General features: G+C 47.7%; 1 protein-coding gene across 5 annotated transcripts; it reads left to right on the top strand.

The window, feature by feature from the left end:
• The first annotated feature begins 916 nt into the window (after positions 1 to 916).
• On the top strand, positions 917 to 27,879 carry DHRS7B (dehydrogenase/reductase 7B). Of its 5 annotated transcripts, none has more exons than XM_061473914.1 (7): positions 917 to 923; positions 21,446 to 21,621; positions 23,482 to 23,597; positions 24,235 to 24,445; positions 25,086 to 25,178; positions 26,800 to 26,952; positions 27,264 to 27,879. In XM_061473914.1, the coding sequence occupies exons 2-7, from the start codon at positions 21,471 to 21,473 to the stop codon at positions 27,467 to 27,469; spliced, it is 930 nt and encodes a 309-aa protein (XP_061329898.1). In that variant the 5' UTR covers positions 917 to 923; positions 21,446 to 21,470; the 3' UTR covers positions 27,470 to 27,879. The 5 variants fall into 5 exon arrangements, with proteins under 5 accessions (XP_061329898.1, XP_061329899.1, XP_061329896.1 ...); XM_061473915.1 differs by lacking the exon at positions 917 to 923 and adding an exon at positions 12,337 to 12,804; XM_061473912.1 differs by lacking the exon at positions 917 to 923 and adding an exon at positions 16,401 to 16,435.

Below are 27,879 nucleotides of genomic sequence, written 5' to 3'. Positions count from 1 at the left end.
AGCGGGCGGGCAGCGCGCACTCCCTCCCGCCCGCCCTCTCCCTCACACACAAAGATGGGGCTCTCTGAGGCGAGGAAGAGAAGGAGGAGGAGGAGGCTGCTGGAGCGGCCGCTGCCGCCCCCGGAGTGGCCGCCGCTCCCTTCTACCTCATAGAGGCCGCTGTGGAAGCGGTTGGCGGAGGGGAAGGGGAGCCGGGGGGGGTTGAGGGGGGGGGCGCGCTGGCGGCGGCGACTCAGGCCGCGGTGTGATCGAGCGTGTGTGGGGAAGGGGCGAGCCTCCGCCCGCCACCGCTCCCGCTCCCCCAGCCGGCCGCCCGCCCGCCCGGCTCCTGTCTCTTTAAACCGCCCCCCGGCCCCCCCGCTTCCTTCGTCGTCTCCTTCCTCCTCGCCCGCACCCCCCTCCGCCCGCCGTGAGCAATGGTCCGAGCCGCTAACTCAACCTAGCCCGCCAGGCCCGGAGTGGGACAGACCAACGGGGAAGGGGCGGTAGGTGCGCCCCCCCTCTGCCCCGCCACCCTTGAGGGAGGGAACCAGAGGGTGGAAAGAGCGCGCTGATTGGCCCGCCCGCCTGTCACTCCGCCGCTGAGGTGCCCGTCTCTAGCTTGTCATTGGCTGCTTTCCCTTTCTTCTCCCCCATCCACCCTTCCTACCTAGCATTTCCCCCTGCCGGAAAGGGGCGGGAAGAGCTCGGCCGATTGACAGGACGTCTGGCCAATGGAAAGAAGGGGCGTGGCCCGTGTGGAGAGTTTCGCAGCGCGATTGGCTAGTATGGTTGTCAGTCATGCTCCAAGGCGAGAGGTGATTGGCTGAGGGGGCGGTCACGGCTGAGGGGGTCGCGCTGCTGTCACATCCGCTGGTCCCGGCGCTTTCGCTGCTCCCTCAGCGGTTTCCTGAGGGGAGAGGGGCGGCGGCGGCGGCTGCCGGGTCCCCGCTCCCGAGGCCGCGCTTCCCCCCCTCCCGTGCCCCGGTCGCTCGGCAGAGGCCCTGCCTGGCACCCGTGGCCTCTGCGCCGCACCGCACCACAGCCGGCTCCGGTTAGGGCAGCCGGGACTGCGGGTCGAAACGAGGGGGGCCCTCCTTACCGATCGCAGGTTCAAGAAGCCCAGTGCCTCTGTGTGGGGGCCGGCCTGGGTGTGCCAGGCCTCGCAGAGCACTGGGGTCTTGGGAGATCAATGCATTGCTCCCGTTTGCCCTGAGGGCCATATATGGTCCCTCTGCACTGCCAGCCTCTGATCCTGGTGTTTCCACAGGGATGAAGTTGAAGTAGGGGATAACCAGGACTGGTATTAGTTCAGCTTTTTCCTATACATGGAAATGAGAAGACTGTAAAATGGTTGAATCTGCACATAGCCTCACGTGCTATAGGGATACACAATAGTGGAGTGAAGCAAGAGGAAAAAGATGGGAATTTCGGTGGGATTCCTGAAAAGAGGAAGGAAGCTTTCCAGAGACCAGGCTTACATACAAGCCCTGATAAACTGCAACAAGAAAGGTAGTAGTTAAGTACCACTGCATGATTTAATCTCCCCTCTGTCAGTTTAAAGCCACCCCTCTGAACTATCACTATGGGCCCTTGCCAAAAGTCCCTTTCCAGATTCCTTGTCGGCCCCTGACAACACCAAACCTGCAGCAGACTTACTTGAAAGAGTGTCTCACCTAAGAAATGTCATAAACTGGTTTTAATAACCTTGATCTTCGCATCTACCAGATCTTCAACAATGAAAAAAACAGCAGGAAAATACAGATCTTTGACATTTACTAATTAAATGACTCCTTTTTTATCTTCTTGGAAGAAATAGATGTAAGTCATGTTTGTGTTCTGACATCACCTGCTACAATTCATGAAAAGGGTTTCTTGGATCTTTCTCATCCAGATACAAAAGAGGCATCAAAGCAAGTTTTCATTCAGTCTTCAAGTCTGGGGTCTCTGACAAGCAGCCTTTTTGCTGTAGCCTTAAAATGAGATAGTCATCCATGCCTGGTTTCCCCACTAGAAACATAGCTGTGATCATTTGGAAACAAGTTCTATGTTGTAAAAACACACTGACTGGTAGAGCTTAACAATACGTGATATTATCTCTGCGTGTGTCTCTGCCATCCAGAATGTCATCCCAGCAAGTGCAGAGGAGATACCTTTCCTCCTAAATACACTGGAAGAGCTCTGGTTTGCATATGGCTCAAAAATGTAAACTTGTTTTATAAAGGAACACTGCAAAACATGCTGGGATGCTGAGGAGAGGCAAACTAAGTAATATACCAGATGGCTTCATTAGGGAAACTAAACCCTGGTGGTCAGAGAGATTCATCCATAGCAAAGAAGAGCAAGGACTGGTGGCTTTGTTCCTACTGTTATCTCTCTTTCTAAGCCCATGTCACCCCAAAAGCCATTCAGTCTCTTCCTAGATTCTCTAAGAAAAAGCCCTGTGAAAGCCACTTAAACACCCCTCAGAATAAAGCTAAAGATTACCAGATTTAGTACAAGGTGGACGAATAATGTCGTAACAGCATCTGGTATTTATTCACTGGGATCTGAGTATTTCCAGTTAAACACAATCCCCAATATTACTACAGTCTAAATCCAAGTAGAGAGTTATTCTTATTCTGCAACAACCTACTGTTACTAATCTCAGGCTTTTCTCCATGGCTACCACATCAAAACAAGAGATAAAGATAAAAGAGAGAATTTCTGCCAATTAAATTTAAGTCCATCTCTCTGAAAAAGAACCCAGGAGACCGAAAAGCCAATGCGCATGTTCAGTGCCCTGCACATCCCCAAATGTTCACACAGGTTTCTATGCTACTCTGTCTTGCAGAGTCCCCACGTTTACTCAGTGCAGGGTGTGGTGTCTTACGCAGAAAGAACAAGAACTATGAGTCTATAAACCCAAATGGTTGCAGAAATACCTGCTTTTGGTACAGTTTCCCTCCCAAAGAAATATTTCATTTGGAAAAATACTCATTTTTCTCTCTGGCCATTTCAAGAACAATGACAACATTTAACTGTTCTTGCTCCCTAGAGGTTTCGTGGTCCACTTCTTGAAGACCTGATGATGATGTGATAAGCATTCTTAGAGACCTCATCAACCCATGTGCAAGACACCCATCCTTGACCACACCTATCAATGGGAGCTGAGGCCCAAATTCACCTCCCAAAAGCAGAAAGGTAAGAGATTTAAAGATCAGTTCTAAAGAGGAGGTTTCCAACGTATGAATGTTACCTTTCAAACTTTAAGTTCCCTCAAAGTTTTCCTTATTTTCCATAATGAGGAGACTCTTTAAGCCAGGAATCCAAGCTGAAGTTCTTGTCAGTGAATCACTTTAAAACAGAGTAAAAATCCACTCTAAAATAATGTAGAAAAGTGGCTCTGGAGATATTTTGAGACCAGCTCCTGACTTGGGAGCTTGAGGCAAGCTCTAGAAGAGGGCAGTGCCATGAAACCCTTTGCTTTCTATCTTGTGAAGACACCAGAATCCTTCCTCTGAAGTATAAAACTTTGGCCTTTAAAACACTCCTGGATTGTTCCAGCCCACACAGTAAAGGTGACACAACAGCACAGAGCAGCAGTCAAAACAACACAGGGCTGGGAAATAGTGACATTTTGTCACCTAGTAATTGTTATATCAGGGCCTGCTTACTCCACACACAGGCACAAGAATTTGCAGGTTTTGCTCTAGTTTCATTTACTCTTGGGAATGTTTCTAGAATGAAACCTTTTGGTGCAGCAGCCAGCTTGGGAAAGGACTTGCCTCTGGGGGAAGGGAACAGTTTCAATCCCTCCTGTGTCTCCTGGAGGAATTTTTCACATTAAAGCATTGATGATTATGCTAATCAGTGCTTATGCTCAAATGCCAATGGAATATAAATGTTGATAGTAGCTAAAACATACTGCAAATGTGCAGCAAACTCTTCCTCCAGAGAGTCATCTACGTTACATGACAGCTCATCTGGGAAGAAGCAGCGTTCTTCATATGGAAAAGCAAAGTAACCGCATCTTCGATCCATGTCAGCCCAAAATGGCACTTCTAGACTCTGCTGCACAGCCATGAATCAATTCTTACTTCATCACTTGGGCATACTTTTCCATATAATATGTGTTAAAATGTCCAATTTCTTTCTCAGGTAAACGTGAACCTTTCCCTTTGATTAGAGGTGTGAGCAAGATCAAGGATACAGCTAGGATTCCTCACATAAACTTGGATTACAAGTGGAGCTGTCTTAAGTTTGAACGAACAAGAAGCTGAAGACCCTGGTTCCAAAAGTGGATTTGAAGGTGTCTCTTCAGGAGCTTGCACTGCTTGCTGGTTTGGAATGAAGGATTGAACAGCTTGAAAAGTTCTTAACTCTGCACATGCTTGGTAGATCTGAAATTCAGGCTGAGTTGGACATTGTTCAGCCTGGAGAAGAGAAGGCTCCAGGGAGATCTTGGAGCAGCTCCAGTGCCTAAAGGGGCTGACAAGAAACCTGGAGAGGGGCCTTGGACAAGGGCCTGTAGGGATAGGAAAAGGGGAATGGCTTTAACCTGCCAGAGGGGAGACTGAGATGAGCTCTTAGGCAGAAGCTCTTCCCTGTGAGGGTGCTGAGGCGCTGGCACCCAGAGAAGCTGTGGCTGCCCCATCCCTGGCAGTGTTCAAGGCCAGGCTGGACACAGGGGCTTGGAGCATCTAGTGGGAGGTGTCCCTGCCTGTGTCATGGCGTTGGAACTGGATGAGCTTTAAGGTCCCTTCCAACCCAAACCAGCCTGGGATTCTATGAATATGTTGCCATAAAGTAGTATTACTTCAGTGTCATCCTGCTTTTGGCAGACCAATCAAAGTAAGCCCCTAAGTAGGAGAGAAGCACAGCTTGGATATACTGTGGTAGATGCCGGACTTTAACACTCTCTCCTATTTGGCTTCCCCTGGACCCAGGCCTACAGGTATGAAGCTCATTTCATCTTTTAGTATTTTCAGGCACTCTAAAAAAGACAAATTCTCCCACAATGTAAATGGCAAGAAGTTACAGAACGACTCTGCTTACCAAAATCTACATGGAAGAATGTTTGAAATCCTAAATAGATCACTGTTACCATTTTTAAATTACTCTATTTTTAAATCCTTGGTGATCTTTTTTTCCTAGCTCAAGCCTTTTCTCATCTAAGCATTATGAAGTTCCATCCAAGTAGTAGTACCATTACTTAACCCAAAGCCTTTAAAGCACATCAGGTTGTATGACCTGTCTGACCGCAGGGCTTAAACCTCTGGAGATATCATGGGTAGAATCTCTTGCATGATTCTGCCTGAAGCTGATTGCCTTTAGTTCCCAATAAAGCTCATCTGAGACACTTCAGACACCTCACAGTCTGGGGAGAACACTGTGTACCTGCTCATTTATCCTGGGGACAAAGGAATGACCTTGCTACAAAACTGAATGGGTTGTATGGTCGCAGCTACTCCAGCGTCTCTAAAGCAAAGGTTTAGTTTCCAGCCCAGTCCATTGGTATCCAGTACCAGGTTAGACGTTTCCACATGGATTTCCCAGCATAGGGGACAGAGCAGCATCTTGAATCCACAATATTCAGTGACAGAGTTAGTTCAGCTGCACAGGTCCTGCCAGAAGGATGTTTTGTCAGTCCAAGGATTACAAAGATGGGTGGATTTTAATGGATTGAGCTGACTTACAACTTTATAATCAACTCCTGAAGTTTTCCCTTGGAATCACAGACCCCTGGATAGCTCATTTAAATCTACTGACAATAAGCTTCCTTGTCTTTGTGATCTTTTGCAGCCCTCTTCAAAGTAGCGTGCAGAATTCCATAGGTTGAAAAGAGTCCTAGAAAAACAGAATGCCTGCACTTAACTTTTGTGAAGATCATTTGTTAAGTCTCCCCATCAGCACTGTCATAGGATCAAATCTTGGCCCCAGTTGAACTCAACAGGAATTTTGCCACTGACTTAAATGGAGCTAAAATGTCACTCCTGCTATTTGTCAAGTCAATTACATCCAGACAATACTTTAACATCTGGCTTCAACCGAACACACAGAAATGTTTGCTCCCTCAAGTCTCTGAAGAGAACACAGGACATTGGCTATCTCAATAAAAATGAAAGCTTTGTTCTTGGCAAGCTGCTTGTAATTAAGAGTGGATCCGTCCAGTGACACTATCGGAACCAAATGCCTGTTCTTTAGCATATAGTTATTGGCAACCAGCATCATGAGGTTCTCTGTCATTTTCTGGGAAGAATGTCAAAAGCACCCATCTACTGTTGAAAGGCATTCTGTTGTAAAAACTTGGTTTACAACAACAGATCTGCCCTCATCTGTGGTTTCCTACAGACGAGGCGGGGTTTCACCCAGTTCATCTTCTGCTTCCCACTGGAAGGTCCCTTGCTAGGTTAGGTAGGGCTGTTCTATCTAAACCCCCCTCTGAATATGGTGATCAAAGGTAAGGCTGAAGAATAACTGATTGTAGAAGGATAATGGGTGAGAGCTCGTTTGCCTCTCCAAAACCCAGCTGAGACAAGGCATTATTGTGTTATTGCAAAATCTTCAGGCTGGGACAACTACACGAGGGGCACATCTTTTCATGCACTAAAAATAGGAAAGCTATAAAGTAATTTTATTAGTGGTGACTTAAAAAGATCTGTTTGGATGGCAAGAACCGCTGGGTGATGTCTGGATGAAAAGGGATGCACAAAGAGAGGGGCTTTTATGCCTAAAGTAGATGAGGATCTGCACACCGTCATTCCCTGCTGCAAGTACCATATCACACACCTGTGCAAAACCAGCTTCCCTCCATCTCCCTCCATCCCCTGGGAAGCAGAACCAAAATCAGGCTCCAGGATCTGATGAGCCTTAATTCCCAGCACTTAAATAATTAGCTTCTCAAATGTACGAAAACAAGTCTCATTTTCTGGATTAATGAAGGAAGTTGGGTTCCACTGAGCAAAGCTATTACAGAGCTGCTAATGCACGGCTTGATTTCATCGCCTGCCACTAAACACAGAGCTATGCGGACTCCTGGGAGAGCAAGAATACAAGGAGAGCAATGCTGGAGGGTTAAAGTGGAAGGCGGGGGGGGGGGGGGAATCCTAGCAAGACTTTGTGGTTTTATGCACAGGGAGGGCTGGTTTTATTTGTGTGTCTGCTGAGCTTCAGCTGGCTTTATGAAGATGCCATATAACCCCCCAAAAAAGGCTAAAACTCAGTTTGATCCAAAGGGCTGGAGGGTTTGCTTTAATCACAGAGCAGGGTAACAGAAATGTAATGGTTTTCCTAACTGGAAGGAGAAGGGACTGTGAAAATGTCAGACTGCTTTGCTCTGGCATTGGAAGATTTAAACCTTGGCCATATTACATGAACAACTCAACACTATCGGGACTGTTCCCTTCCCCTCTCTGCTTCACTATTTGCTGCCTTGCCCCAGACTCTACTGTTTCATACAGGCAGAAACAAGAGCCTGCACTGAACCTCTCCTTGTGGTACATCCAATAGGGAACAGAGTATTACTAGGAAATCAGGGCTTTTGAGATGTAACTACAGCTATTCAACAGAGGCAAAGTCATGCATCTTCTCAGACAAGGGGAAATGGAGAGGCCAAAGGAGTGTTGATTTCCTTAGATTTGTCAACCATCAAAAAGCCTGTGTGTCATTCTCCCCCAGTCATTAGTACATCCATATTAGTGGACCTGCAGTTCTGGATGTGGATTTGGTGTTAAATAGCTTCTTAACACTGAAGTTCTTCTAACTGCAGTAGTGTCAGTATGCCCTCAGGCACACTGCCACAAGTGTCACATCCTGCAAAACCAAACCATACTTTTTGAGGATGAAAAGCCTGTCATTGTAATGGAAGTCCTGGGTTAATACAGAAACCTTGGTGCAGGCACGCAGCAGAGTTGAGAGACTAAGGAGGAAATCAATGGAACCGTGAGGGCTTGTGCAGCCAAGTTTGTGCTTCACAACCCAACTTTCAGAGGTAGGGCTGGAGGACATGCAAAACCTCATCACCTTCCCAGATCAGGAGCAGTGTTCTAGAGGTGGACGTTCAGAGTTAAGCATCTTTGAAAATGCAGAGCTGCTGCTGCTTAAGTCAGGGCTTGTTGGACCACTGAGGAGTTACACCCTGGGTAATTTAGCTGAAGCAATCAGGAAATAATTATGTACAGTGGAGAGTTAAAAGATGGCAATTAAACTGTCCAAATAAACAACTGAAGTGACTAAAAAAAAGAAGTCCACCCAAAGCCTACTTTTGAGGCACTATTTAATGTAAATGAATCACTTAGTGGACAATGCAACAATCATCTGTTCAGCTTCTCTTCATTATCAAAAACAATACAAAAGGATTGGCAGGGAATAACCATGTGCCAGAGGGAGCCCTTTAGGAAATACCACAGAATGTGGCCTGGCTTTTGTCTGTTCTTCTATTGTGTTCTGACAATGCTTCACTAATGAATGTCCAATGTCATTTTGGTTGCCCTTGTTTTTAACTTTTGTTATGTTTTTTCCCCCCAGACAGATCAGTAGTAATCTTGGCCTGAATGAACTGAAATGCTTCTTCATGTTAGGAAGGCTTCCACACCTTATACATCAGTTTTGCCAAGGTCTAGGAGGATGTGTGGTCTCTGGCACCCTGGGAAATCCCATTGAAGGTGATGAGGCAAAATCCTTCCATTTGGGCAAAAATCCATTAAAGAAATCATCACCTGCTTGGAAACTTTGAACCCTTACTGAATTCAGTACTTCAGGGAGTTGGATACTCAGTAAATTCCTCTTTGAATAGCCAATTTGAAATCACACTAACCTCATTCAAAATAAAATAAGCTATTTTGTCCATAGGGAGTATTTGTACTGATCATGCCCAGCGTTATCTTGGGAGTTATCTGCAGGAAACTGCAAGCTAAAGGGAATCGCTATGTGGGATATGGGGAGGTAAACAGACCAGGCAGGCACCTATGCTAGAACAGAGGCTAAGAAGACAGTATCAAGCAATGGCCTGTCATTAAGCTTCAGAACTGATGATCCACTGGCATTCACATCCTTTTTTACTGCTTTGGAGAGGCTGGAAGTTCCAACTTGATGGCATAGCGGGTCCCCACAGGAGTGCCCTTTTCTTACCTTGTTCCTTGGCTCACTCCTCCACTGCTGTCACCACTTCCAGCTCCTGCAGTGCTGTGGTTCAGCTCTTTGCAGACCCACAGTGCAAACCAAATCCCAGAAACAGAGTTAAGAAAAAAGGGCAACAGTGAGACAACAGAGAAAAGAGAGGGGCAGATAAGTAGAGAAAAAGGAATGTGGATTGGCCCTTAGACTTGGGCTTCCCAAGGTTGTCCCTGAGGTTATTTGTATTAAACAAAATCTTAGGCTCTGCAGCAAATTCTAACAGACAGAGATTATTTTTGTTAATCCCAGTGACAATAAAGCATGTGGGTTTGTAGTTAACGCTATCTAAAACTTGAGATAGAAATGCTCACTTCATAAAACCTCACTACTAGCTCAGGCTTCCAAATAAAACAGAGAGAGATGGCATCAACCCCCCCGGGGCTTCTGCTTGCAAAATCCCCACCCAGTTATCTTGCAATGTGGGAGTTTTACTCACAGCATGTATTCAGAATGTCACTGAAGGTGGGACTCAAGAGGAGGGCTGCCAGCCCATACTGGGGCTATTTACATTACCACTGCCAGCTTCTTCCCATCCTTCAGCTGGAAATCAATACTGTTGAAACAGAGACTGCAAAATGGGTGGCACAACTCTGTGGCCACCACTTGGGATAGTGCAACCTGAAACAGAAGTTTACTACTATGGTACTTCCATAGAATCATAAAATGGGCTGGGTTGGAAAGGACTTCAAGATCATCCAGTTCCAACCCCCTGCCATGGGCAGGGACACCTTCCACTAGAGCAGGTGACTCCAAGCCCCATCCAACCAGGCCTTGAACACTGCCAGGGATGGAGCATTTACTACCTTTTTTGACAACCTGTTAAAACCTTAACTTTACTTCAAGATACATGATTCTTGGTACCTACTAAGCGGAGCTGCCAAGTAGGGTCATGGAAATTGATGGTTATGATACTTTAGAGCTGGAATCCTGAATGTTGCCTTTTCACTGCAAATTGTATTTGGGCAGGGAGGGACAACTACCCAGCTTCTAATAAACAATAGCTCGTTTTGCAAGTCCATTGCCACCATTTGCACCAACTGACACTTTTTAATAGCAATCTCTGTTAAGAGACAAAAGATTTCAAGTAGGAAGGAAAAAACCCAACCCCCTTATTCTATTAACACCCCGGATTCTAAAGGCATCATCCTAATATTGGGATACACAGAGAAGAAAACAGGTTAATAACCCCCTTTCTTTAATAAACTTCCCCTAAGACATCCCAAAAGTGTATTCAGTACCATTCTGCTCCTCCCTGCTCTGGTAAAGAATGTTTTAGTCCCTGGAGTGGTTGCTGAAGTCAGGTCTCACTGTAATTATATCTCACAGCAGTGCGGGGAGACTTAATTACCAGAGTCACTGGAGGTGTGCTGCCAGACAGATACAACCCAGCCCTGCCGGGGGAGACACAAGGATCCAGCTGCAGTGGGCACGTTAGGGAAGACAACTGGAGTTTGCAAAGAGGGTTTTGAGATGCAGCACCGACACACCCAGGAGCCTTTATTGCAACCCCTCAACTCCATCATGAGGGAGTCTGCGGTTGAAAAACCTCTCTGTACTCACCAGGAGATGCTCTGCCACACCGCAAGATTTCATATTCAACTTCTCCCCCCCCCCCCCCCCATAGAAAAGAGTGTGACTCACCAGTTTCAAACGGTGACATTTCATTCCCAAACTATTCTGGGAGCAGCTGGCTCCATAACACATGGGGATGTGGGGAAAAGGGAGGAGGGAAGAGCCAGATTGCAAAGTGAAAACTACTCATTCTCTCCCCCACACAGGTATGCTGCTTTTCAGTTGCAGAGCCACATCATTTGGGACACGCTGGCAAATTCCAATGAGGAAAAACAATAAAACAAGCACATTTCAGAGGGAAAAAATTTCTATCTACACACACCAGTGATGCAATTCCCTCTCAGCCTGGAGGGATTGGGAGACTGGTTTGCTCTCCATATCTAATAGATGTGAGGAAAAGCACTGTCCCCACTTCTTCCTAGTTTGAACCCTGCCGTTCTGGGCTGCTCCTTCAAACGGTTTCTCTGTGATGCAGACCCAAGTTTTAGTCATCAGCAATATCTTGCTAACGATGAACAAATGTATGTGCAGTGGGATGGTGACAACAGGGGAATGACAAAGAAATCACTGTCAGCTCCCAGTCCTGAGAGGAGTTTTGTGTCACGCTCCAGTTTAGCGCTGCTCATGTCCCTGCTGTGGGGATGTCACTGCCATAACGTGCAGCACGTGAAGGCACTGGCCTTGTGGGCTTGTCAGCACACACACGAAATCACTGTCGCTGGTGCAGTGCCACAGGCAGCAGCATCATCTCTTCTGGCCTCAGACTATAAATCTGTGCATGGCTGACTGGCCTCAGAGCAGCAATCCAGCCCCATTCATTAATGGTGGTGAAATTCCATGGGGAGGGAAGCTGTAAGGGATGTAACCTCGCAAGTCTTCCCAATGGGAGCCTGGATGCAGGTTTATAGCTTGCAAGGCACAAAGGCTGCAGGGATGTGAACACACAACTCATCCCTACAGATGAGTGGCAGAGGGGCAAGGAGAGCCTCAAGGCAGGCCCAGCTCAGGATGGGTATCTTCATAACCCATCGCTGTGCATGTCTGCACAGGAAATGTTTGATTATGATTTCATTCATTTCCTCTGCTGTCTTTATACAAGAAAAAGGCTGTTCTGTCTTTCCTTACCCCACACTGACTTGGGACCTTGCACTGGCAGATTCAAGCCTATCCCATTCTTTACTTAGGGAAACCTCAGTGAAACCGGTGCTCATTCAAGGAAGAGGAGGCTGGCTCGCTGCGGGATGCTGGCATGCAGCAGCAGTGACCTTGGCTAGGTAACTGTCTCCTGAATACAAAGATGGATCTAAAAGCAGCAATTCCCTTTAAAAAGAAACAACCAACCTTCAGCTAAGGTAGGGAAAAGCAGCGGTTTGTTAAAGAAATGCATCTGTCAGAGCTGGGTTTTCTTTTCCCAGCTTCCCTAAATGCCCTTCACCAGCAGGGAGGGGGAGGGGACCTGCTCTTTGAAGCCTTTTCCTTATGGGAATAGAAAACACGGAAAGAATTCAATTCCCTGCCACAGCCCAGCAGCACTGATCTATGCTTCAAAACCCAGAGCCCAGAAGACGAGCTTGGCTGGTGGGTATGGGTGGCTCGGAACCTGTGTTTACCACCACATTAGCCTTGCTCAATAGCCAGCATCGCGAAGTGTCCCCAGTAGTGTTAAAGCACAGAAGGAAGAAGGGGAAGGAATGGAGACTGGGGAAGGAAAATTAGGGAATTCTGTGTGGAAAAGAACTGCGGTTGTTCAAATCTTTGGTCAAAAGCACCACCTAGTGAAGAAAGGGCTCACTGCAGCTGGCATTGCTCTCTGGGGCTGCTGCAGCAGCGACAAATGGAATGTGACTTTCACCACAGGTTTGCCTACTAAAATAACCCCAAATATCCCCACGTGCACAGCCCGAGCTCTGAATGAACAAGGACATGCCCCAAAATTGCTACCCCCTGTGTAAATAGATCTGCAGTGGAAACGTGTTCTCCTCCTCCCATCATCTCCCACCAGAGAATCTCAGCCACCCTGTAAGCCGCAAGGAAGGAGGCACCACAGGAAGAGGAATGATTTCCATGTTATAATCTGGGAGCTAAGGAAAAGAAAAGGTAAGGGACCGGTCCAAGGTCATGCAGGAAGCCAGAGGCAGATCCGGGAATAGAGATCAGCCACCCTGAACCCAGGGATGCCTGAACAATAGCACAGCCTCTCCCTCTGTTGTCATTTAACTCTTTCCTAACCCACCAAATACCAGAAGAGGGGCAGGGTATACATTTCTCTGCATGACTTCTTGCTGCTTTACAGCTCTTAGGGGCCCAGCCCTCAGCCCTTACCTGCTAAACCATTGAGGGAAGGCAGCAGGGAAGGACAGGGCTGGATATCCTGAGATCAGTGAAGGTGCAGGTAGGAGATACTTCTATACACAGAGCTTAAGCTGTCCCCTCAGCAATTAAAACAACCACAATTAGTACCTTTATGGAAACGATACCTCAGCTTTGCCACGTCTCCATTTCTGTGTGTGACAAAGCATCACTATCTCCTGTCACAGCAGTTAAAATGGCTGTGGTGTATGTTTGAGCATCTATATAGAGGATATTGCTCCCTCTTCCCCTGCTTTTGGGTTAGCTGCAATGACTGGGGATTTGCGGCACGATCAGACATCACAAATGCAGTTTCACTAAGTCTGTCTACACTGGTGTCATACTGAGCCTGGAAATGCTGCAGTGCAGGGGCTGGAGAAGGCACTACTTACAACCAGCTGGAACCAAACCTTAGAGAAACTAACTCAAGAAACCCCAAAACCGATTCAGGTGATGGAAAACCCCCTGTGAATGCAGTGACCTGAATGTACAGCAGAGAGAGGAGCTCAAAGGAGTGACCAGGGGTCCAGCGAGAGGAGTTTGATGTCCCTGAGTCAGAGCCCAGTTCCAAACCAGAACTATAAGTGGAACAAAGATTATGATCATCTCCTTGAATCCACTGCTTGGAAGGGACACAAATGATTATCCACAAAGAGCTGCACAGGAGAAGAAGGCAAAAAGCCCCAAGAAACTCTTATTTATCTGTTTTCTGTCACAGGTCTCTTTTCATTCACTCCTATAAACCAAATCCATGCAAACAGGGAGGAGAGTTTGTACTTTTGAGACAAGAGAATCTTTAATCAAGCCACAGCCCTTTGAACATCTACATTCTCCAGCCAAAGGCACTGTGAAACTGGGAGCTTTCAGTTCAAACTAGTTCAAGGATGCTTTCCCTGGGGAAGGTTTTGGTTACCCAGTGGAGGTTTCTGCTCTTAGGGTAAGCAACCAAAGCTTTTCTTAAGGAAGAAGCTACATCTCCTCCTTGAAGAAAAGGTGATAAAAAAAGAGCCTGGAAGAACTAGAGCACAAAATTGTTGCCCTAGAGAATAGGGTTTAAAAGGCTGTAGATGAGCACTCTGTGATGCTTGCAGTAAAGCAGATGTCACCAAGCACAAGTGCAAATAGTTATGTGAGTTTGGAGGAGGTTTTCCCCCTCAAAAGAGCTCCTGCAAGTCAGGAGGGCAGCGGTAGAACAGGATGTTTGTCAAGGGAGTGTTAAACTGCTAAAAGGATTCCAGCCCTTTGCAGTTCTGGCCTGACACAGTGAGGAAGAAGAGGGGAGAGATTAAGTGCTAACAAAAGCAGCCATAACTGTAGAAGACTATACCAATATTTACCAGTTGGGTCTGCATGGTCTCCAGAACAGAAGTCCATTAGGGGCATAGATTCCCCCTAATGCTTCTGAGAACAAAGCCATGTCCATGTAAGTGAGTTCAATGTGCAATGTGTCACTCAGCAGGTTTAACTCTAAGCTGAATTTGTTGCTAATTACACCGGGTTAACCTAAGAAAATAGGATCCCAGTCAAAGCCCCAAAGTCAAGCACTAGTTCAATGAATTCCCTTCTCTAACTGCGATCCCAGTGTAACCCTTTGCTCTGCGACTCCCTCCTGGTACCATCACTGCAGGCACGTGGTTTCCATCAGCACCTGCCAGTGTGGTTCCCTGTTAGAATAAAACAGGCTGGCATGTACCAGGTAATGCCCACAGGAGCTCTCAGGCAACTGCTGGCCTATAAGAAGAATCCTATAGGATACAGCTCATCCTGCTGCTTTGGTGGGAAGGATGGTTTGAAATGGCTTTTTGTAGCTCTGATTTTCATAAGACTGAAAGGACCACAGCTTCCATGGCATAACCCCCCCTGCTTCTGGATGTTATTGGTCAATACATAATTTGTGCAAATAAGATTACCGAGTCTCTCATTTCACAATGGCCCTGAAGCCAGAGCAGTGCATTCCCATCATACCCTCTGGAATGTGAGTTTTCAGGAGGATCTTGGATCCTTTTCTCCTTTTGCCTGAAATATTGATCCCATACAAATGGCAAACTTACACTGAAGCTGTGAATTCATTACAAATGATGATTAAAATGCCTTTCAAGTAACTGTCATAAAAAGCTGTCCATTACCTCACTGCTTTCCGCAGGGAAAGACCTCTTGGATTAACTGCCTTTGCCACCAAAGTATTCCCAGCTCCCTCTTAATGGCTCTTGGGCTCATGCACACCATAATGAAGAGGAGGAAAAGCTCCCAGCACTGGAATGAAGCTGTGCATCCTCTCCTTCCTCAAGGCAAAAACTCCCAACACCACTGACTCCATTGAGGCTTTTGGAACCTCAGGTTTTCCAAAGGTCTGCTCAGGTTTGTGCTACAGCCTGGGGCACTCTATTGCCCCTTGTCAGCACCATTACCTCAATGAGACGTAAAGCTGCAGGACGTGCAGTGCATTGAAGCCCCATTTCATCACAGACAAACTGAAGTGGTCCCATAGCACTGCTGCAGCACTCACAGAACTCACCTGAAAACAGAGAAACTGGATTTCCCCCGATCATGGCTTTGAAAATGCCTTTTGCTCCTCCTGTTGTTGCTCACAGCCACGCACTGCCCACGGTCCTTTTGCAAGGAGTTTCTCCATCTTCAGCTTCCATGTGGAGAGACGTTGGGAGCTCCCGCATCAGAAGGATGTGGAGCTGTTGGAGTGAGTCCAGAGGAGTCCATGGAGATGCTGCGAGGGCTGGAGCAGCTCTGCTCTGGAGACAGGCTGAGAGAGCTGGGCTGGGTCAGCCTGGAGAAGAGAAGGCTCCTGAAGGGGAGACCTGAGAGCAGCTCCAGTGCCTGAAGGGGCTGACAAGAAACCTGGAGAGGGGCTTGGGACAAGGGCCTGTAGGGATAGGAAAAGGGGAATGGCTTTAACCTGCCAGAGGGGAGACTGAGATGAGCTCTTAGGCAGAAGCTCTTCCCTGTGAGGGTGCTGAGGCGCTGGCACAGGGTGCCCAGAGAAGCTGTGGCTGCCCCATCCCTGGCAGTGTTCAAGGCCAGGTTGGACACAGGGGCTTGGAGCACCCTGCTCCAGTGGAAGGGGTCCCCGCTTGGAGCTGGATGAGCTTTAAGGTCCCTTCCAACCCAAAGACGACCAAAGGAAGGGCCGGAGCCCCGCGCTGTCGGTGCAGACCCTCAGCCCTAGCGCTGCGGCGGGTGGGGGGAACCCGGTCCCGCTGTAGGAACCGGGGGCCGGGGCCGCCGCTCCCCGCCCGGGCGGCACAGGCGGACGGACCGCCGGCGGGTGGTACCGAGGCGGAGCCGCCTACCATTGGAGGAGCAGCCGGCGCATGCGCACTCCGCCGCCACTTCCGGTGGTGGCCATGGTGACGGCAGCGGCCAGGTAGGGCCCGGGACCCCCGCGGCCTCCCCTCAGCCCCCGGCCCGGGCTCCTCCGCGGGCCTCGGGTCCTTCCTCTGCCCGCGGCACCCCCACACGGCCCCGCTGCGGGCCTCGGTGTCGCCCGCCTGGCGGTGACCTCCCGGGGAGCTGCGAGGGGGCAGATCAGGGACTCACGGGGTGGGATGGGTTGGAAGGGGCCTTAAAGCTCATCCAGCTCCAAGCGGGGACCCCTTCCACTGAAGCAGGGTGCTCCGAGCCCCTGTGTCCAACCTGGCCTTGAACACTGCCAGGGATGGGGCAGCCACAGCTTCTCTGGGCACCCTGTGCCAGCGCCTCAGCACCCTCACAGGGAAGAGCTTTAAGACTTAACTTTGTTCGTCCCCCAGACAGCAATGGTGGATTTTCGGGTGCGGGGTTGGAAATGAAGCTTGTAAGTGAATAGAAGTGAAAGGGAGATTTAGGAGAAGATGACTTCTCAAGTCCAGGTGTGGGTTTGGGTGCTGGAAACGTACTTTCTCTCCCTTCCTGTACCATGACGTGAGGTTGTTTTGCATAATGCCAAAACACGTGTGTGTATATATATATATATATATGTAATATATATATACATATTATAAATAGTACGTTAAAATGCAAGCCGGCTGCCTTTGAATAACAATAGGGTTGTTATTCAGATGGGCTTTGTCGGTGATGCTTCAAGTGATGCTTCTGACATGGTCAAATTACCCTAGAAAAAGTGAATTCGAAGTATTCTAACCAATATTAACCCACCTCCAGCAAACCTCAAACACTGGGTCGTTGTTGCCAGCTGCTTACAACCAGACCTACCCCTGTGTAGCACTTGCATGGTGCTCTTAATGCCACTTCTCATTCTGGTCAGTTTATTGTATTCCTTCTCCCGAATTCCTTCTCTGTGTTTGACGTGGCTGCGTTGCAGTGAGCTCTGTCCAGTTCCTATGGGCCTTCTTTGGAATTTTACTGGTTTCTTGTGACCTCAGTGTGTTTTTTGCGCTGTTTTCTGCTTATGAAGTACGGAGTGAAAGCTGTGAACATGGAAGTGCACCGCGGTAAATCAGTCAGCTGAATTAATGTGATCTCACTGGGGTTTGAAGGAGGTTTTTGAGGTTGAACTTCCCATTTTGGGGGGGGGGGGTTACATCAGAAAACTTGTCAGTAAATTTGCATTGTCAGCTATGTGACTTTTCCTCTCTGATTTAGATATCTGCAAGTTTGATTTCAGCTTATTTCCAAAGCAGCTGGGTCAATACAACCGTTTAGCTGATACAAACCATAAGTAAGCCTCGTTTTCCTCCCTGTCAAACACTTCTAAGGGATTCAGTGCATTTGGTCTGCTGGAGGGAATGCCCATTTCCCTGACACGTATGAGAAACTCACTTGTCAGTTCAGTTGTGCACAAAGGCTTCAGAACCCTAAGGGAAGAAGTTAAAAGTCTGTTTTAAGCAGCACGATACCCATTGCAGAGTGTGCTCTATGACACCAAAACTAATCCCACCAATAGAGCACTGATACTGCTTCACAAGCTGCCTTTATTTTCTTCCATCTAAAAGAGAAGTATTGGTCTTTGGGGATGCTCTGGATTCAACACCACGAATTGTTTAGTACTAGAAGTAACCAGAGGATCATCGGGAGGTTTGTACCATTCTGAATTCACTTCTCTCTCTTCAGCCTGGGGGTTAAATTCCCCCCCTTGCATTTGAAAGGTCACAGCCTCTACTCCTCAGGTTTGTTTTTAGAGGCAGCTCTTGGCTGGGCTGGCATTGGGCAGAGCGCATTTGCTTGGAATGCTGCCACTTCCAAATTTAAGTGAGGGCTGTGCTGTTAAAAGCCCGGAGGGAGACGCCACCTCAGAGGCACTGGCAAGTGAGTGCTTTTCAAAGGTAGGATATTGTGCTTTCTTCAGCCTAAAGTCACTGGCTATTCCAGCTTAGAGCTGCTCTGCTTCAGGACAAGGGCTTCCTTAGGAAAAAATGATCCTTTTCCCTTCCTTTTAGCCCCCCCTTTGAAATGGCACCTTTTGATTGCTGAAAATAGCCTCCCAGTTGCTGCCATTTGTCACGTAAAGGACAATGTGATTTTAGGTGGCTGCAGCTAAAGGAGAATAGCTGTTGTGTATCCGGAGGGTAGTTTCTTCTAGGTCTTGGTCTCATCTCTTTGCTGCCTTTAGTGCACTCTCAACCTTTTTAACTAAGACCCTTCAGAAATCATTGTCCTGGGGTTTATGGGATAACATCCAGGTCTCGGTTTCAGATGAAAGCTGGGGTTTTTAACTGGATAGATATGATTTCTTTTAAGGTAAGCCTTTCAAAGAGTTTCCAATCACCTCGGTATGTACATTGTCAGTGTTCTTATTTCTGCTCTCTGATCACCTGTGTGTCCCAATCCTGCCTTTTGCGATGGGGAACTGAGAATTACAGGACTTTGTTTGAACCAGTTATAACCAGTAGCATCACGTGATAAACTGGTGCCATAAACATGATCTGTTAAGAGTTAATATCAGTGTTTTTCAGCAGGAATACCCAAATGTTTGACCAAAGGTGACGGTGGGGTCTCAAACTGAGAGACTGGGTGATTTGTCCACTTTGTATCTATAATACAGAGAAAAAGGGGAGGGGAAGGAGAGAAAGAAAACCAATAAAAGGCTTGGAAAGTGTTTTTCAAATGAGAAAGGATCAAAGAGACCTTCTTTGCATAGAAAGTGCATGAATAATAACTGATGTGATTCAGGAATAACTGGTTCATGCTGATGAGGCACCAAAACACAGCTTTTAGTTGCTAGGCTTGGGGCAGGGGGGGAGCTCTTTACCACCAGCCCCTGTGGCAGAGTTTAGTCCTTGCATAATCAACCTTTATTTTTGCCTAAGAACATGGAAAGAACCAGGCTGGCATCAAGCATGGGACTCTCTCCCATCTCCTAGTGTGCTTTAGCTAGAAAAGGTGTCAAAAAAGCCCCCTCTTTCTAGTTACCTTTTCATCTGCTTTCCACTACCTGCTGAAATCAGAAGCAAAGCTACTCAGGACCACATCTTTTAAATACCTCAGTGTGGACCAGGGCTCATAAAGGAAGCTCCACTGCATCTGTCAGCTCCCACTCTGGAAATACTGAAAGGTCCTAAGTGGGAGCTGAAGATTTTTGATCCCAAAATGTCCTGTGAGCCACAGCACCTGCTGTCCCTGCCCACACCTCACCTCCTGAATGTCAAGAGGCCTTTGAGAGCAGAAAGAAAGGGACAACATAGAAGGCAACTGCTGTAACTGAACATGGGACAGAAAGGAGAACTTTCTGCTCATCCAGCCTAAAGAGGCCAAAACAGCTCTTTCCCAGGAAGTATTTTAGGGGTGCTGCACACTCTTATGCTAAATCAACTCTGCTGTGTATCAATACAAAATAGTCTGTGTACAGCACAAAGAGGGATGAGATGCTGCTCTGCGTAGCTGGGTGCTGGGCTCATGCACTGCTTTGCAACAGAATGAGTTTAATCCTATTTGGGTTCCTGATTCCCCACTTTGAGCACCCTCCCTCTGCCCAGGAGAGCTCATGGCCTGGATGTCTTGCTGCATTATGCACAGTGTATTACACAGTGGGTTAGCTCAGGAATGGGGAGCTCCACAGTTCCTTGAGAAGAGCTGTGTACTAACTTAAGGGGTTTAGTTTTAGACCTTGTCAAGTTTATTTCAAGCCAGCTCAGCTATCTTTAGGTGCTGTTTTATTGTGTTCCAGCTATCCCTCCAGAAATACTTACTTTACACAGTTCACTACTGCTTCAGCAAGCTGGTCTCCTCACTGACCAGCTACATCAGGAATTCTGACCAAGCCCCTGATGGAAATCTGGAAGAGCCTGGTATTTTCCACATTAGCTCTGTTCCATGGCATGCAGCACCTCTGTCGTCATCTCAGATCCCTACAAGTTCAGTCCTGCTTAGTGACACTGAAATCTGGCTTGGCATTATCAGTTACCTCTTGTTTTCTCCTTCTTGTGCTGTTCTCTGCACAACCAGGACTAAGATGATACACTAATACTTGGTTTTTACCTTAAGTGTGACCCCAGAGTTGTAGAGATCCCAGGAAGGGATTTAACTGACTGCACTGTGCCACCAAGCATAAGAGCTTTGGGTTAGATACAGTGGGAAAGTGAGTGGCCTTTTTTACAGCTGAAAGTATCACTTACTCTTCTATCCATGGAGTAAGCAGTAACATAAACTACTCCCTTGAAGGCAGTGGCTTAGCAAGGAGATTAGGGTTATGCACTGGTATCAGAATCCAGTTCCAGGATGAGCTCAAGGTCTCATAGCTACCTTTAGCTTGGGTTTCATTCACAGGTTTAGTTTCAGTACATTAGAACACAATTAAAGTGCATGATTACTGTTGGCATAAGAGCACGATCTTAGGCTTTACCCTGCTAGAATGGACATGTGGTTCATTTAAATCAGACAACTTGTCTCTGCTAACAGGTGGTGAAAGACGCTGAAGATGGAAGCACAGATTCCAGTGTAGCAAGCAAATAACAGGCTACAGAGAAAACTTACTCTGAGCCACCAGAAGCCAGATTGGTTTATATTCATCTGGGATGATAAGCAGTAACTGCTCTCTGGGATATAGATACTGCGGTACTGGCTGTTCTAGAGAAATCCAAGAGGTTTTATTACAGGCAGGAGGATGCAGAGGCACATCCCAGCCCAGAGGAGCTTTCACTCTGAATACAAGAGAGTGAACCTAGAGCAGAATGGGGGAACAGCATCTCTGAAGCCAACTCTGTGAGAAGTCCAACTCCAAATGTCCTGCTGGGATGTGCAGATGAGCGTTTCAGTGCTTCAAATTGGGCACTGATGTGAACTTTGGAAAGTCGAAAGGAAGGGAGGAGGAAATGAGGAAGATACCTCTGTATGGGATCTGTTTATTGGTGATCAGTGCTAAGGAATTCCCTAGTTGTCAAGCCTCTGCTCCTTTTCTTGCTGATGAAACAGTCTGTTCCCTTCCATCTTGTGGCTCTAGGAAGACGGTTCAGAAAGGAAAACTCATGGATTTCACAAGCACAGTCCTCATCCCACTGCTTTTTGGCAGCGTGGGGATCTTTGCCCTTTTTCGCCTGCTGCAGTGGATGCGGATGCGAGCGTACCTCCAGGAGGCAGTGGTGGTGATCACAGGGGCTACTTCGGGCCTGGGTAAAGGTAAGTGCACACAGAAGGGCACCAAGGGCAGGACAAGTAGAGGTTTGTGAAGGGGCACTGGAGGAAGAACAGGAAAGGGCAAGAAATTCCTATTGCTTGGAATTTTGAGGCAACCCTTGCACAGTTAGAACTACAGCCAGCACAAGCTTTGGTGCAAGAGAGTCTCAAAACTGAAAGATGGTTTTCATCACGCTGTATAAACTGGAGGTCATCAAAGCCAGGAACAACTTAGGCTATTCCTGCACTGTCAGGGGGCTTTTCTCTAAATCCTGGAGTAGCCAGGAAGTCAAATTGTTTCTCTAAAGCTTCCCAGAACTGGTGGTCTGTATTCACCTCTGTTGTATTTCCAGATACTCTCCTATACTTCCCATTTCACCTCCTTGCCCCTCTCACCCTCATGTGAAGGTACCTGTTTCTTGCGGTACAAATCCATCCATTCTAAATTCAAACTCTTGGCAATATTAACACCAGTGAATAGAATCACAGAACCATAGAATGGTTTGGGTTGAAAAGGACCTTAAGATCATCCAGTTCCAACCTCACTGCCATGGGCAGGGCACCTAGACCACACCACCCAAGGCTCTGTACAGCCCAGCCTTGAACACTGCCAGGGATGGAGCATTTACCACTTCTTTGGGCACCCTGTTCCAGTGCCTCACCACCCTCACAGTAAAGAACTTCTTCCTTATATCTAACCTGAACTTCCCCTGTTTTAGTTTAAACCCATCTATTCTAAATTCAAACTCTTGGCAACATTAACAGCAGTGAGTAATAGAATGGATTCTTTGTCTGAGTGGATACGTTCTTTAATTCTGCTTTTTAGAATTGCTTTAAAAGCTTCTTGAAGAGAAAACAAGGTGCTCTCTGCTATCAAGGCCTTTCATTAGGATGAGTACATTCATAGAACAAATAGAGCTTAAATTGATGCTGTCTTTGCATGTGGGCTTATCTTGAAGGATAGGGGGGTTCAGTAACTGAACAACCAAAGGAGATGCAATGGGCCTTTGCCTGTCACAACCAAAGAGATGGGGAGTGCTAAAGCAATTTGTATTTCACATCAAGAAGAGACAGAACTAGTGTCTCAGCTGTGGTAGGCTGGGCAGATGCAGCAATGTGGTGTTGGCTGTATGGATTTCCACCATCATACACGGAAGTTTCCTCCCTTATTGACTCAGTGGCAAGATCTTCCACTATTCCCCTCACTCCCAGTTATTAATACACCAGAGCACCTCTAATTACTGTGTGTCCTTATACACCCTTTTTACATCCACTGTCATCCCTTGCACAAGTGATTTGTCTCACTGGGTCACAGAGGGGTAGGGTAGAACATGCAAATGCCTCAGCAGCTGGTAGCACTGAAAGGAGCACAAGCCATCCCTTCTTCAGCCTTGCCCTAATGATCACCCTGATGAAGTCATTAGCTTCAGGGCTTCCAGAACCTTTGGAGGTGTTCACTAAACCCTAAATCTCCTAAAACCAGGCCCTGCTGCATTAGATGACACACAAAGGAACTGTAGTCCCTATTATGAGGGGCATACAGTCAAAACTGAAGAGGCACAGGCAAACCTGACCAGCTGATGGGGGAGGATGTGTGAACAGCACAGTAACTGCATAACCAGCACCCTAACTGTGAGCACAGCAGCTGCTGCACTGCTGTCACATGTCTGTCAGCCACAGAAAATGGCATCTTGCACCTTCACTGTAAATCACACCACTGTAATTCCTCATTAGGAGGAACAAAGCCACCTTAGACCCTTGCCAGCTAAAAGAACTTTTAGCCTATCCCCCACTATGATGTGAACCTGCTGTTTGTCTGTCATTCACATATCTACTTTGCTCTCTTCCTTGCTTCCTCCAAAGAATGTGCCAAAGTTTTCCATGCAGCTGGCTGCAAGCTGGTGCTCTGTGGTAGAGACAGGGAGAAGCTCCAAGACATGGTGCAGCAGCTTTCCTCTGTGACCAACCACCGCAAGAAGGTGAGTGTGGGAGGAGAAGCTGCTGCTCGTGGTGGTACAGAATGGCTTGTGGGTTGTTCTGTTGAGCAATAGGAAAAATACAACTCTGTGGTTAGGGATAGATCCTGCTCTAGGAGTGCACAAGGCTGACAAGTCAGATCTTGTAGAAACCCTACAAAAATAAGCCATCTGAAGGACTCCTTGCCTTGGAATGGAAGTGCAAGTGCACAGTGCCCTCAGCCTTTGCATCTGTACATCCTAGACTGAATCTGGGAAGTGACTTTCCTTCTGTTGGCCTTTATTCCTGATGCTTAGTTCTGCTGACAGTGGCTAAGAAGGGTATTGCTGGCTATGTAGAAGACACAGGGGTTGGGGTTTTGACTTTTTCAGATGCATCTTCTGTAGTAAGATAATATGATGCTTTAGTACTTGAGGGAGATCTCACTTGCCCCTTTCCTAAGCTCTATAAGGAAGAGGAGCAAAGAAAGATGAGCGCACAACCTGCTCCTGTTGTGTGTCCCCTCCAAATGGAACTGCTGCACAAGGTCTGGGTGGCCCTACTTCTGTGCTTGCAGAGCTGGGAGATGCCATCATGAGTACACACATCACATTCAGCACAGCTTCAACTAGGCTTTTGCTAACTTCTCTTTGTCCACAGACACACAAACCTCACACTGTGGTATTCGACCTCTCGGACACCAAAACTGTGCTAAATGCTGCTGAAGAGATCCTGAAGTACCTGGGGCACGTGGACATCCTGATCAACAATGCAGGCATCAGTTTCCGAGGCACAATTGTGGACACAGGACTGGATGTGGATAAGAAAGTGATGGAAACAAATTATTTTGGTCCTGTAGCCCTCACCAAAGGTACCCGTGATCCACATTACTGGGGGACAATGGATTTAGCTGATACCTTCTGCAGGCCAACACAGCTAAGCACAGTTTAACCTCTGTTTGTATTTGGTACAGTACAAGAGGGGAGGAAAGTCTTGTTCTAAAAGAGATGCTTGGGCATGGCTGCATGGGAAGTACCTGATCAGAGATACTATCTTGTATAAAGCATCTCCTGACTCTGGTCTTATGAAGAGAGCCATGGTTACCCTGCCTATGCTGCTAAAACACTCAAGCAGGCAGACTGGCTCCTAGGTGAAGCTGTAGCTTCCATGGGAAGCTTCTTTGGGTACACAAAGCTCAGCCTGGAGGGTGTCAAGCAGCAGGAAATGCAGTGGTAAAAGAAAACAGCAGGTCCTGCTGATGGTGCTTGCGGGAGATCACAGGAACTGTGACAAGCCTCTGTGGCACAAGGAGTCTCCTCACAGGTGAACATCCCAGCCAGACTGCAGCTTCAGTCTGAGGCATCCTAAACACTATCCCTTGCCCAGCCCCTGCACTGAACAAGGATCCTGTAATTCACTTGGGCATCTTAGAGCGCTCTGAAAGCATTGATTCTTGACAGCAGTGATGGCAGCACTGGGATTCTCAATGGGTCTTTTCTGTCTTTTGCTAGCGCTTCTCCCCTCCATGATTAAGAGGAGACAAGGCCACATTGTGGCCATCAGCAGTGTTCAAGGCAAAATAAGCATTCCTTTCAGATCCGCATGTAAGTACCTCCACAGAAGATGGGAAGACATATTTGGGGCACTAGAATGAATGAATACTTGGCTGCTGCTTCCACTTTTAGCTCTGTGTAGAGCTGGCTGCATACAGGGAGAGCAGAGCTGCGCATCCTTCTCAGTGTTGCCACAAAGCACTGACAGCTGTGGAGGAGGGCACTCTCAAATACAGAATCTTAGCCCTGTCCCTGGTAAGGGATGGGGAAGGAGAATGTGTTTTCACTGTCCTGAAAACACCTTGATATACACAGACTGGTTTGGGTTGGAAGAGACCTTAAAGCTCATCCTATTCCAACCCCCTGCTATGGGCAGGGACACCTTCCACTAGAGCAGGTTGCTCCAAGCCCATGTCCAACCTGGCCTTGAACACTGCCAGGAATGGTGCAGCCTCAGCACCCTCACAGGGAAGAACTTCTGCCTTATATCTATCTGAATCTACCCACTGTCAGTTATTTTCCTATCTTAACACTTGAGAGTCCCTATAAACGGCCTGAATAACTGTATTTGACTGTATTTTATCCTTGCTGTTTGCCTGGTTCATGTCCTGTAAAAAAGCAGAACCTTTTTGTCCTGGTAAGTTCCAAAGTGCCATAGTACAAACAATGCCAAATCAAAAGCCTAAACGGTTCTCTTGATCCAGCAAACTTTGTGCTACATCAGTTATGACAAGAAATAATATTGCTGAGATTACTAGAAAAAGCCTTGTAAAAGATGGAGGAACTAAATGGAGAGTATTTGACATAAAAGCATCTGTAAACCACTGAAAATAGGCATAAAAAGGGCAAAGTCCAGTGATGATAAGAGTGGTAGAGCATGCTGAGTGCAGGAGAATGGGGACCATCTGGGTAATCTCCTCTTGCAGATAATGTGGGGATGATTGTGCCAAGAAGCATGTTCTGAGGAGCCTGCAGAGCCACATGGGGCTGTGAGTGTGGAGCTCAGCTCCTGCCTATGTCCTCAGACAGGGATCACAGCCTGTGCTGAGCTCCCTGCTGCTGGTGTCAGCCCTGCAGCCACATTCAGGTGATGGCAGGCACAGTGGCAGTGACCAAGTCCACATGGAAAGGGGGTGAAGAAGAGCTGCTCAGGCATTTAAAAGGGGGAAATCCTGCCCTAGGCCACGCTTCTGTCTGCTTGTGGGATCAGGTTTTGACTTGTGTGCAGCCGAGCTCTGAACCTGCTCTGCAAGTCTGTAGTACTCAGCACACGTAGGCTCAGCGAGTGCCAGCTCTGCTCTCCTGTACCAGCACTGCATTCCCCAGCCTATCCTGTCAGATGCTTCCCAAGCCAGATTTCCTGTCTCCTTTACCATGAGCAGGAGGCAGCTTGGGTTCACTCTCCAGTGCTTTGGCCTGGCTGTGGTGTTAAGCTCAGGACCCCAGCCAGTTTCCAGCTTCAGTATTTGCATTCTGCCTTCCTCATCCCCACTACCTATTGCTGCCATTCACTAAAAGAAAACCAAACTACACACAGACCAACCTAGAAGTTGGAGAACTGCTGGCTTCTTGCTGAGAAGTGGGGGCACTGCAATGACAAACGCATTCAGGGGAGTGAATCTTCCTTCAGCCCTGCTCCTTCCCACTGCATGGTGCTTTCCCTGTTTTTCAGATGCTGCCTCCAAGCATGCCACCCAGGCCTTCTTTGATTGCCTACGAGCAGAGGTGGAGCAGTATGACATCGATGTGACAGTTATAAGCCCTGGCTACATTCAGACAAACCTCTCTCTCAATGCTATAACAGCGGATGGATCTCGCTATGGAGGTGAGATATGATTCTGTGCCCTGTATCTAATGCATCTCCACCTCACTGAGTTACTCCAAAGGTGGTGGGGACACAGGGTAGCCCTGAAGCATCAAAAGATATCTCTGGATGCAGGGTAGGAACAGCAACCCCCAAAATTCAGCCTTCCTAGACAGCAACTACTGACTTCTAGCCCAGCCATGCCTTACACCTGCCTGTGCTCCCACACACAGCTGGTGTAAAACCAAAACCATCCAAGCAGCCGTGCACAGTTAGAGTATTCCCAGGAAAGGTGCTCAAGCATGGGCTTACCTGAGGCTTTCCTTTGGCAGTTATGGACAAGAACACCGCGGAAGGACAGACGGCTGCAGAGGTGGCTCAGGTGGTGCTCAATGCAGTGGGACAGAAGAAGAAGGAAGTACTTGTGGCTGGGCTGACGCCCTCCCTGGCTGTCTACCTGCGAAACCTCTGCCCCAGGCTCTTCTTCAGGTTAATGGCAGAGAGAGCAAAAAAGGAGAGAAAAGCAAAGGCCTCTTAGAGCTGAGCTCACTGGAGCAGGGACTGCAGGGAGAGGCTGAGCCCCTGCGCTTCAGCTGGGACATCGGGAGGTGCTCCTGCAGGAAAATCCTGTCTCAGAATGCTGCCGTTTACCACTGCATGGAGAGTGGGAAGCGGGTTCCCCCCACGGCAGGACAGGCCCGTTTGCTGGAAGACAGCACCTACAACTCACCTGGAGAAGGGTGCTTGGACAAAGGGGAGAGCTGAGGCTGCAGCGGAGGCAGCTCAAGGGAACACGTCGCAGCAGGGGATGCTGGAAGACAGCACCTTACCTCACACTCCAGGCTTGCTCAGCTTTACTGGCCTGCTACAAATAAAACCCACCCGTTCTGCCTTCACGCAAGCAGATCTTGTCTTTTCCTACCCCATGGCTCCTGTGAAATACACTCC

This window comes from Pezoporus flaviventris, unplaced genomic scaffold (assembly GCF_033815535.1).
Source record: "Pezoporus flaviventris isolate CSIRO_AGI_PZ_B2104156 unplaced genomic scaffold, CSIRO_AGI_Pfla_v1 ptg000078l, whole genome shotgun sequence".
In the NCBI taxonomy this organism is placed as follows: domain Eukaryota; kingdom Metazoa; phylum Chordata; class Aves; order Psittaciformes; family Psittacidae; genus Pezoporus; species Pezoporus flaviventris.
This window is presented reverse-complemented; position numbering and strand designations above follow the sequence as displayed.

Bases quoted from the DNA above. Each gene is read 5' to 3' on its own strand.
- DHRS7B (XM_061473912.1), top strand. From the start codon at position 16,416: ATGGTGACGGCAGCGGCCAG. The intron at 21,622-23,481 runs GTAAGTGCACAC...CTTCCTCCAAAG, and splicing joins TACTTCGGGCCTGGGTAAAG to AATGTGCCAAAGTTTTCCAT. The intron at 25,179-26,799 runs GTAAGTACCTCC...CCTGTTTTTCAG, and splicing joins CATTCCTTTCAGATCCGCAT to ATGCTGCCTCCAAGCATGCC.